Raw genomic sequence first — 11,927 nt, forward strand, 5'->3', positions numbered from 1 at the left:
AACACATAACAAGCCATTTTGTATTCACAGGCTTGTACTCCGGCCGGTAAAGAGCCGCGCTGCTCATATAAATGTCATCCTGGAAGCGTTTCTTGATCCTCGGGCTCATGAATTTGTAATGAGACAATTAGCATTCATTTGCTCACATGTCTGCAATCTTCTCAGCATTATCGACAGGCTACAAAGCCCGAGGCCAAACGGCAACATAAGGAAGGCGCTAGCCACTAGTTTTATATCAATATGATGGCCCGGGTTAGGGGCTTTGTGACGGACGCCCGGATGGGGTCTTTGTGATCGACGCCAGGGTGGGGCGCGGTGACGGACGCCCGGATGGGGTCTTTGTGAGCGACGCCCGGGTGGGGCGCAGTGACGGACGCTCTGATGGGGGCTCGATGACGATCTCTTGGGAGCATCTTTTAATATTACCAGTCACAAAAAGAAACGCCTCACTTTTATTGACTCGCATGGACATCCTATAATTGAGCCGACTTGTGGTCCTACATGATGCATCGTAGGTGGCTACTAAGGAAGAAAATCTCACGGTTTTCCAAGGCCAGAAATTGTACGATTCCTATAAGCTGCACCTATCAGGCATGGCTTATAGACAAGAGGGGCGCAGTTTCTGGGGAAAAAAAGCAATTTTTCATGCTTCTTTCTTCTAATCTCCCAACAACCCTTTCCTAGTCTTCTAGCCCTGATCTACATCTCCGACACATAGCACACAATAAATGGGACTAGATGATGAAGTGAAGATTACACGGGATCTATGTGGTTTGCTCAGTAAACAGGAATGTTTATTTATTTTATCATCTAACATGTACAGAAAATGCCTCTTCCTAACTGTCTTAAAGGGAAATTGGCATCAGAATATTCAATATGCTCTAATCCAGGCAAAGGTCACTTTTTCAGTAGGCGGAGGAGGTGAGCTGTGACATCTATTCTGAATGGTGTATTTCCAGCCTCCTCACCTCCGCCATGTACAAGATGCTCAAAGACTACTGGGCTCCAGGTCTGGAATATGACAGCACTGGATAATGGCTCCTGGTCGCTTCACCTTTGAGTCTTCTCAAGTCGTTTTTTTTTTTTTTTTTCTCAACACCTTTTTGCCGCACAGTCGTCTATTTGCAACAAAACGTTTGCCGGTTCTGTGATCCCCAATATCTTAGTAATTTCTAGATTGCTGCGTCCTCTGTAAGACTTGTATCAGTTTCTGACTTTTTGGAGTCCGTTAAATCTGGGTTTTTTTTGGCCCATTTTGCCTAAGGAAAAGCTGCCTAATTTAGGATTAGTATGGATCATGATTGCTGGGATCTCCTACACATGGCACACATCTGCGCCCCCTCTGCTGCGCCATCGCCCCTTATGTGGACGGAGGTAACGCAGTGCTTGTCCTTGTGCCGTCTTCTTGGTCCTCATGTCAGCATGCTGGTGGTAACGGTGACTTTTTGGTCCAATAGAGGCCAACGAATCTTAGGAAGGAATTGATCGGACGGGTCTTGCAGCGAGCGATCCAAGCCGGGGTAAGAAATCCTTCAGTTTTTCCTTCTGTAAAATCCAGTGTCTCGTGTTTTTCTTCCAGGTAAAGCAGAAGGAAAATGACTTGGCGTTAAAATATTATCCGAAAGTTATCAGATCTTTGGATACTTTGGGCTGGGAGGAGAAACAGTTTGCACTGGTGAAAGGACTGTTAGCAGGCAATGTCTTTGACTGGGGAGCAAAAGCAGTCTCCGAGTAGGTGTTCAATGTTTTCCCACCGCCATATCGTCTGTGGATAACCTCCTGTGTGTTGCGATAAGCCGGGGCTACACGGCGGCTTTGTTGTGCGGCTGTTGTGCTGTATGCCGCATCCTGCGGACATGGTTGTCGCACGATTGTCAACGTACTGAAAAACAAGGCGCAAAAATATACAATTGGTCCCAAATGTTAGCGTATTGCTCTTTACTCCGTTGCGACCCCATTCCTTGCACCGTGCTGCGATGTAGCAGAAGTACACAGAGATCTTTGGCCACACGAGCAAGCGTTAGGGTGCTTTCACATTGCATTCTGTGTCCCTGGGGTCATACGTCTGAAATCCCTCGCAAAACGGGGTCCTGAGGCACGCGCCGATAGTGCCAACAGACTGTAATGGTGACGGAAGAGCAAACGTGCGTTCTGCCTTGTACTTTTTTCGGGAGGTGGACACTCAGATGCAGTCTTCTACATCCGAGTGTCCGTCTCTTGTTGGCGTACACTCCCAAAAAAAAGTGCACGGCAGAGTTGACGTTCGCTCTGCTGTCACCATTAGTCTATTGGCCCAGTTGACTCGTGAGACCGGACCCCGTTTTGCAGGGGATTTCAGACGTATGCCCCGACGCAGACACAATGCAATGTGAAAGCACGCTAATGGCCAACGTTCCCGTGGAGCCCCAGCCTAAGCCTTGTATGTATGGTGATTATGCCAGCAGATCATTTAGGCTATGTTTACACTTTGCGGATTTTGCTGCGGATCCGCAGCGGATTTGACTGCTGCGGATCTGCAGCAGTTTCCCATGAGTTTACAGTACAATGTAAACCTATGGGAAACAAAAAACGCTGTGCACATGCTGCGGAAAAAAACGCGCGGAAACGCAGCGGATTACGTTCCGCAGCATGTCACTTTTTTCCTGCGGATTTTCACCTGCTCCAATAGGAAACTGCAGATGAAAATCCGCAGAAGAAACCGCAGTAAAAACCGCGATAAATCCGCAGTAAAAACCGCGACGGGTTTTCACTGCGGATTTTGGAATTCTGCTGCGGAAAAATCCGCAGTGGAATCTGCAAAGTGTGAACATAGCCTAAAGAGGTATTCCTACCTTAGAAATCTATACACTGAATATATGAAATGGCCAGACAACCCCCTCTTAAAAATACCGTTTAAGGGTATGTGCACACGTTCAGGAATTTTCGCGATAAAAACGCATACATATGCATCCTATCATTTAGAATGCATTCCGCAATTTTTGTGCACATGATGCGTTTTTTTTTCCGCGAAAAAAAAATGCATCGCGGTAAAAAAATGCAGCATGTTCATTAATTTTGCGAATTTTTTCGCGTTTTTCCCGCTATTTAATGCATTGGGGAAAAAAACGTGAAAAAAAAACGCATGCGGATTTCTGGCAGAAATGTCCGGTTTTTGTCAGGAAATTTCTGCAAGAAATCCTGACGTGTGCACATACCTTTATTCTTACAGTTCCTATGCGTCTTCATGGTTATACCCCATGTAGTCTTATCCTGCAGCCATGAAATATTGGCAGAAGGAAGAGCGGAACACGTGACTACAGTATCTGACTACGCAGGAGATGTTTGTAGTCTGTTACCATGGAGACATTCAAATGTACATAGGAACTGCTATGGAGTTGTCATCTTTTGACCATTTTTCTATAAATTGTCTTGTGTTATTCGGGGGGGTTTAATAAATTATTTTACACTGTAGGGTAACGTAAAACCCTTCTCCTTCTTGTCTGATTTAGTGTCTTACAGACCGACCCCGAATTTGGGTTCGAGGAAGCAAAGAAGAAGTTACAAAGTGAGTTTAGCGAGAACGTGAATGGCTATTATGTGGGTATTGTAACTTTCCACTGTATGATGGATCTTAGGGAATATGTCAGAAAAACTGTCAGCGCAAATATTTTTAGCGTAAGAATTTTTTTCATAATTTTCCAAGTAATTACTTTAGTTTGGGGAAAAAAAAAGTCCTGAAATCTTGCATTTTTTTTTTTTTTTTACTGTGGCCGTTGTTTGACACTTTTCTTTTCAGCAGTCTCATTATTGGCACAGACAAGATTACAATGTGAGGTATCACTTACATATAAAAAGCCATTCAGAAAAAGTGGTCGCAGCTCACCTCCTCCCCGCTCTCCCTGCACAGATCACTGAGCATGCCCACAACGCTCTCCCATGGAAGCAAATGGACATCTCTCTATATGAGGTTTTAGTTTAGTCATTTCTGTGCGCCTGTTCTCATTTTTGTCCTTATTTCCTACAGTTAGGCCTTGGCTTGTGGACACCTATTCAGCTTGGATTGAAAGGCTAAAGGTGCGAAACTTTCCTCTGTCCTTTGCTTCGTGATATTTTACACACGCACTGAAAATAAGAAATGTTTATTACACTTAGATTTCTACCTTCTGTCATAGGAAAACAGTCATCCCACCACGACAAGGTGAATCCAATCGGGACAGTCCAATCCTCTAGTATTAAACCCAAGAGTCACCTTGTCGCTGTGGAATGGCTTTTACATTTTTTTTTTAAAGTACTTTGTTATTTTTATGTACTTTACTACTTATTTACTTAGTGCTGGATATATACTCGTTTTCTTTCTCTCTTGGGTGTTGTCCGCTCCGTATGCTGTATATCGGCTGCTCTCAGATAACTCTGCTCCTGGTCACTTCAGTAGGAGCTGAGCTGGAATTCTCGGCAATGGGCACTGAGCAGTGTATGGAGCCGTGCTGCGCAGGCCACTGCTGGAGCTAGGGTGCCGGTTGTCTGACCCCCACCACTCAGATATACAGATACTCCCCTTCTTAAAGGGATTGTCCGCACAGAACGACTGTTCTAAACCAAGTTTTGCACCATGATGTTGCCACTTTTTATTTTTTCTAACATTTTGCATTCTGGACAACCCCATTTTGAGAAATTGTGCATTTTTATTTTTCTTGCAGTATTGGGGGCTTTTCTGATAAATGATTTTGCTTTTTTTCAGGGTCCTCCACATAAATGTGCCTTGATATTTGTGGACAACAGCGGCATCGATATCATCCTGGGAATTTTCCCGTTTGTCCGAGAACTTCTGTCCCGAGGCACCGAGGTACAATACTCTCATCTCCTCCTCCTGTACAGATCAGGGTCTCCAGTGTTGTGATCCACACCACACGATGATGTGTGATCCCAGGGGACCTGTCCGTATTTCACGATTGTAGCAGCGGTTTTCTACTCTTGTAACTTCCTCTACAATATCGGGATATCTGTATATTGGTCCCATTCTATACAGTAGGGTCTGCATTTCTTCTGTAGGTCATCTTGGCATGTAATTCGGGACCGGCGCTAAATGACGTCACCTACAATGAATCCCTGATCGTCACCGAGCGGATTGCCGATGTGGACACGATAATACAGTGAGTCTACCCAACACACACTTTACCATTACTTATTTTAAAAACTGATTAACCAGATCGTGTCACAGTCCATGAATCTTCACCTCCATGATTTTGATTTCTTGGCTTTCACTCCCCCCAATGGCATACATTTTTGCTGACAGATGGGATTGAGCACTGCCAATGTTTACAGCGGCTCGATTAACTCTTTACGTGCCGCAGTCAATAGCGACCGATTGTATTTAAAAAGCGTGACAGAAGTAGATTTCTCCCTCTGTCACTCCATTGGCTCCCCGCAGCGAGATGATTGCTATGGCCTCCAGGTCTGCTGTCGTAGGTAAAGGCCTAATAAACAGTTTGTTCAAGCCACCTTTTTGTGGAACTAATACATATTTTAGGAAAATGAGTGTTTTAAATTGTTAAAAAAATACAATATGATTTTTCAGAATAGAGTATTTTATAAAAAAAAATAAAGTAAAATAAACACCCCTCCCCTGCTACCACATATCTGGTGTTACCACATCTGTAACGACTTTAGGTAATAAATATTTTTATTGTAGTGTATGCCTAAAGGAAAAAGAAAAAACAGAATTTCCATTTTTTTTGTTCATCTTGTTTCACATAAAATGCAAAAAGTAATTTGTATCCTAATCACTATAGCTCCTTATGCAAACAAAAAAAAGCTGTGTTTTGTTTTTTGTATCCTATTCTGAGATCAATAACACTCATGATTTTTTTTAATAATCTTCTTATGCAGAAAGAGTTAAACATTAAAAAATAGGGGCATCACTATAATCATACAACTCGTACTTTAAAACTATATCATTATTTATCCTTCACGGAAAATGCAAAAGAAAAAAAAAATGTACAAAACACAATGTCTCAATTGTAGTTCATCTCCCCTTCAAATAAAATTGAATAAAAAATGATCAAGTAGTCGTATGTACCCAATAATGGCAACATTGACAACTACGGTTTGTCCCACAAAAAAGCAAGCAAAAAAAAAAAACCCGCCTAAACAACTGTCTAAAGAAAATCTAAGATTATGGATCTCTGAAAACTGTAAACAAAAAAAGATTTCATTTTTTTTTCTTTTGTAATGTTAATAAATAAATATATATTTTTAAATTTATTTTCTCATTCCAACTCCCAAAAAAGTGGGGCGAGCTGCAGCATTTTTGCCACACGCAGAACTTGTCGCAGTCATTTTGAGTCAATTATTGATTGACAATGAATTACAAACGCTGAGCGTCCAGTTCTTGGGATCCTCGCCAACGCCATATTTTATTGTCCTAAATCCCAACACTTTTTGAGACCCTTTTAGTCAGTGATAGAAAAAGCCGAGCAGAGCGGCTCAGTTTATGGAGCAGCGGTTTATTGCTGTTATTGGATGCTGGTATTTTTTTTTTTTTTTTTGTAACAGTTTTCATTCTTTTTTTTTTTCTTAGTTCTGCTTTGCAAGACGATAGGTTGACATTGGTACAAACCGGCTCGAGTTCTCCTTGCTTGGATCTTAGGTGAGTCCGGCTTAGTTTGTTCATTGCTCATTTATCAATCAAAATGATAGAAACCATTTGCGTCATCTTGTAGCATGTGTTATGCAATTTTTCTGACAATCTTTATTTACCATATTTTGTGGATTATAAGTGGCACCCCAAATTTGAAAATAGGTAGTGCTTCTTTTAATCCATGTGTCTTATTGCTTACCGGGGTCCCAGGGTCGCTGCTGGAGGAGGTAAGAGTGGAGCGTTGCTGCCAGGCCCCAGGCTGGGATGAGGGGGTGTTGGAATGTGCGGCGTGCCGCTGCTGGTGTTTGATGCTGCAGGGGCTTTGCCGACATTTTGTGAAAGTCCAGAGCCCCCGCACTTACATGGTTTACTATGCGGTGGACTCCGGGAAAATGGCTGCCGGGGGTGGAGCATGCACAGATGAAGATCTCGGGAGATGAGCTCTCAGCCCATAAAGATGGTTCTGAAAGCTAAATCTGCTGATGGTCCATCCAAATGGGGCCGTGTAGAGAGCGAAGAGAATGGGGGCCAAGGACTGAGCCCTGAGGGACCTTAATGGAGTAATGATAGAGGGTTTGAAGGAGGAGGGGAAAATACCAGAGGAAAGGGAGAGATTGAAGATTGTAGTTAGAAGAGTTGTGACGACTAGAGAGAGACTGGAGGAGATGAGAGGGAATGGGGTCGGTGGTGCATGTATTAGGAAGAGAAGAGCCTGGAAATTTCTTGTTGTGTGAATGGGTGAAATGTGGAGAGTGAGCCTGGGGAGGGATGGGAGTCACAGCACCTGGTGGCTGTGAGAGATTTTCCTGACGGATATTCTCTATTTTCTCTGAAGTGTGAGGCCAGATCATCAGCACAAATGTCTGTGATAGGGGCCTGTGTTTTCGGACTGAGGAGGAAGTGAAAGGTGTTGACGTTTTTTTGGGTTGTTGGATAGTGAGGAGATCAGGGTGGTGAGGTAGGTCTGTTTGGCGAGGTGAAGGGCAGAGTTGTAGGTTCTTAACATAAATATGTAGTGTATGAAGTCTTCTGGTGTTTGTGTTTTCCTCCATAAGCGTTCCGCAGTCCTAGAGCATCGCTGGAGAAATCGGGTTTGCGATGTGAGCCAGGGCTGGTTTGGAGGTTCTGAGGGTGAGGGAAGCTACTTGGTCCAGGGGGCTTATGAGAGGGTCATTGTAGTGGTGCAGAGCCAGGACAGGGCAGAGAGGAGATTGGGGATAGTGAGGAGTGTAGGAAATTTGGAAGCATAATCTTGGGCCAGGAACTATGTCGGAGTAGAAAAAAAGATGAAGTCTGATCCAGTCCATAATAGTTTTGACACTAGTAATGTGAAATATTCGTCAAAAGTTGGAGATTGGCTTTTTTTTCTGGCACTTTTTTGATAATTGTACCGTAATGTGTTTTCCTGTTCACTGATCTAAAATTGATTTGAAGCGATCACTTGAAGGTATTATCCTAAGGGTGGTTGGTTTCCCGTGATCACACATTGCTGGTAAATGTGTGATCGTAGGTGACTAAACGCTAGAACCCCCACTGACCCTGAGAGGTGTGAATGGAGAGTACTGCCTCCTGGCCTCTGTGTGGCTGAACGAGCTCGGCTGTGTGTGCCGGCTGAGGAGGCAGTGTGCTTTTCCAAGGTGGCCGTGACATCGGTTGGAGACACCGTTTGAGTGAGAGACCGAGACCTGCCGGTAGCTTCTCAGTTCGGATAACTTTGTCATTCTTTCCTACAGTCGCTTGGACAAAAGCCTCGCCATGCTGGTGAAAGAGAGAAACACCGACCTGGTGATCATTGAAGGAATGGGCCGCGCCATCCACACAAACTACTATGCAGTCCTGCAATGCGAAAGCCTGAAACTGGCCGTCATCAAGAACTCGTGGCTGGCGGAGAGACTGGGAGGCAAAATCTTTAGCGTCGTTTTCAAATACGAGACTCCACCCAAATGAGGCGCCGACTCCGCCGCTGCAGCACAACCCATTCCTCAGCGCTAGTTTTATTCGATTGTAAAGAATGTATTTTTATTACAGGGATGGGGGGGGGGACATTGCTGTATTTATATTGTGCTTTTGTGCTGAGCTAAAAGGGACGACCTGCGCCCATATAAATATATAAATAAATTTAAATTATATATGACATTTTTACACTTTTAGTCTTTAAACTTTTACATCGGGATCCTGAGAAAATTGATAATTACCTTTTTATAGTTCTGTATTCATTAGGGCTCAGGTAAGAGGGATTTGTTGTGAAAGTAGTTGTTCTTTGGGGAGGAATAACCTTATCAAGGAATCGCTTATCTGACTTTATTCTTCCTTTGAGCTGCCGGCTTTCAGTCATACAGTTGTTGGTAAACAGCGGCTGCTCTAAGGAAAAGCAGTCTGAGACTGCGGTCAGTCAAAGTGCCGGGGCGTGCGTATAGAGCCGCTGCTCACTGTGTACCAACACGACTGTATGACTGAAAGCCGACAGATCCCAAGAATTGTGCTTTTAACATGGCAGCAGGGCACACTTCTATTAGTCCGCACATTAACCTATTATCTGCAAGTTAGCAGTGTTATCAGATGTTGGGTTATTATTTATATAGCACCATTCCATGGCGCTGTACATGAGACTAGGTTACATCAAAATACAAATATCACTTACAGTAAACAAACAAACAATGACAGACTGGTACAGAAGGGAGAGGACCCTGCCCTTGCGGACTCACATTCTACAGGATTATGGGGAAGGAGACAATAGGTTGGGAGTTGCAGTAGCTCCGATGGTCTTGAGATGGCTGTGTGGTCATTACAGGTATTAAGCTTTATTGGAAGAGATTGGTTTTCAGGTTCTGTCTGAAGGATCCAACTGTGGTGGATACCCGGACGTGTTGGTGCACAGAATTCCAGAGGATGGGGGATATTCGGGAGAAGTCTTGGAGGCGGTTGGGTGAGGAGCGAATAAGCGTGGAGGAGAGAAGGAGGTCTTGGGAGGACCGGAGATTGTGAGGGAAGATATTGAGAGATTAGTGTGGAAATATACGGAGGAGAAAGGTTATGGATGGCTTTGTAGGTCAGTGTTAGTAGTTTAAACTGGATACGCTGGGAAATTGGGAGCCAGTGAAGGGATTTGCAAAGAGGGGAAGCAGGAGTGTAGCGAGAAGAGAGATTAATTAGTTGGACAGCAGAGTTAAGGGCAGACTTGAGGGGTGCGAGAGTTTTAGAAGATAGGCCGCAGAGGAGGATGTTGCAATAGTCGAGGCGGGAGATGATTAGGGCATGCACGAGCATTTGGGTAGAGTGAGGGTTGAGGAAAGGACTGGTTATGGAAATGTTTTTGAGCTGGAGGTGGTGAGAGCTTGGATGTGCGGTTTGGAGGACAGGGCAGAGTCAAGAGTTACTCTGAGGCAGTGGATTATTGGGACAGGGGAAAGGGAGAAATTCATTTATTGTGCTACCTAGATCAGGTAGGGAAGGTGTGCGAGATGGAGGAAAGATAATTAGTTCAGATTTGTCTACATTGAGCTTGAGGAAGCGAGAGGAGAAGAAGGAGGATATGGCTGATAGACACTCTGGGATTCTGGAGAGCAGAGAGGTGACATTTGGGCCCGAGAGGCAGATCTGAGTGTCATCAGCATATAGATGGTACTGGAAGCCATAGGACTTTGAGTTGTCCCAGGCCAAGGGTATAGATTGAGAAAAGTAGGGGTCCTAGGACAGAACCTTGAGGGACACCAACAGAGAGGGGTGAGATGAGGAAGTAGTGTGGGAGTAGCAGATGCTAAATGTGCGGTTGGTAAGGTATGAGGAGATCCGGGATAGAGCGAGGTCTTTTACACCAAAGGAAGGGAGGATCTGTAGTAGGAGGCAGTGGTCAACTGTGTTGAAGGCAGAGGACAGGTCTAGAAGGAGAAGTAGGGAGAATTGTCTGTTAGCTTTGGCTGTAAGTAAGTCGTTAGTAATTTTGGTCAGGGCAGTCTCAGTGGAATGGTGGGGACGGATGCCAGATTGTAGGTTGTCAAAGAGTGAGTTAGATGCAAAGTGAGAGTAAAGTTCAGTGTGGACGTGCTGGTCAGGGATTATTGGAGCAAAGATATGGGGCGGCATCTGGACATAGCACTTGGGTCAAGTGATGGTTGTGTGATTTGGTGAGAAGATGAGCAAGCTGTCCTTCAGTGACATTGGAGAGTGAAGTTATGGGGTTTGGGCATTGGACTGGTATACAAAGGGGTTGTGGTGGTCGGACAACAAAGACCTGCCTTGTTTGGTCTATCTTATTATTGAATTGTGTGGCAAAGTCCTTGGCAGAGATGAGGGAAGTTGGAGGGGGTAGTGTTGGGCAGAAGAGGGAGTCAAGTGTTGAACAACTGTTGTGGGATAGCGAGGATACGATGGATGTAAAGTAGGCCTTTTAGCAGAGGTGGGAGTTGATTTGAATGCGTGTGTTGCTTGTTTGGATAAGGTGACGTTGTCTTGCAGGTGCGTTTTCTTCCAATGCTGCTCTGCAATTCTGAATACTTGCTGAAGCTTTTTGGTGATGTTATTGTGGCAGGGTTTTTTTAAAAAACTGACCATCACATCCAAAGATAAACTAGGTGTGAACAGGTGCTTACCTAGAGTCACCAAGTCATATACAATCAAACAAATAAATCGGCGCTCTGTAGCACGTTAAGTTAGGTCCTTGAAATGAGAATGGCATTACAGTGGCTGCCAGGTACACATGAATTTGGCAATGTAAGCGCTAAGCTGGCTCAATGTTTGTAGTGCAATAATGCAATTCAATTTTAATATTTCATGTTTGTAATCTATGGTGTTAGAGTATTTTTTTTGTTTGGTTGTGTTAGGGTAGTGTATTGTTTTGTCTCACTGTGCTGTGCATGACTGGGGCACTAGAGTTGATGGATGATGCCAGAGTGGCATTGTGGATACTAGCGGCAGTGTCTCTTGTGGCGTGAAGATATGGAGGACAGCGGTAGAATAGTCAGTGTGGGTATCTAGATGTGCAAGGCTTCTGTGGTGGTGTTCAAGGTGGTGGAAATGGAGGACTGGGATGAGAACGTGAGTAGATGTTGCTCAGGAGAGTGGAGGTGTTGAAATTATATAGTGTGCAGAGACAGGGGAAGGTCATTGAGGAACGATGGTGTCAAACTGTTTGGATTTCTGGCAGTACAGGGTGGGAAAGATTTGATGAATTTTGTTGTTTTTGTACCTGTTACTTTTTCCTTGTGTTCTCTTCTTGTTCTCTTTCTGGTAATATTTCTGCAGCATACTTACGGAGCCGTACTTAGGAGACAGACCTAGGCTAGTAAATTTATAGCAAGCCAAGTGCCCAGGA

The 11,927-nt window shown here is 44.2% G+C and overlaps 1 protein-coding gene across 1 annotated transcript in view; it reads left to right on the plus strand.

The window, feature by feature from the left end:
- Positions 1-8,752, plus strand: part of PANK4 (pantothenate kinase 4 (inactive)) — a 44,807-nt gene extending 36,055 nt beyond the window's left edge. Inside the window, exons 13-19 of the mRNA XM_069742224.1 lie at positions 1,580-1,731; positions 3,489-3,544; positions 4,004-4,053; positions 4,718-4,822; positions 5,029-5,129; positions 6,557-6,625; positions 8,350-8,752. Coding sequence (XP_069598325.1) covers positions 1,580-1,731; positions 3,489-3,544; positions 4,004-4,053; positions 4,718-4,822; positions 5,029-5,129; positions 6,557-6,625; positions 8,350-8,563 — 747 coding nt within the window. The 3' untranslated portion in view covers positions 8,564-8,752. The remainder of the gene's footprint in view (positions 1-1,579; positions 1,732-3,488; positions 3,545-4,003; positions 4,054-4,717; positions 4,823-5,028; positions 5,130-6,556; positions 6,626-8,349) is intronic.
- The last annotated feature ends 3,175 nt before the right edge of the window (positions 8,753-11,927 follow it).

Source organism: Ranitomeya imitator, chromosome 10 (genome assembly GCF_032444005.1).
Source record: "Ranitomeya imitator isolate aRanImi1 chromosome 10, aRanImi1.pri, whole genome shotgun sequence".
NCBI classification, from domain to species: domain Eukaryota; kingdom Metazoa; phylum Chordata; class Amphibia; order Anura; family Dendrobatidae; genus Ranitomeya; species Ranitomeya imitator.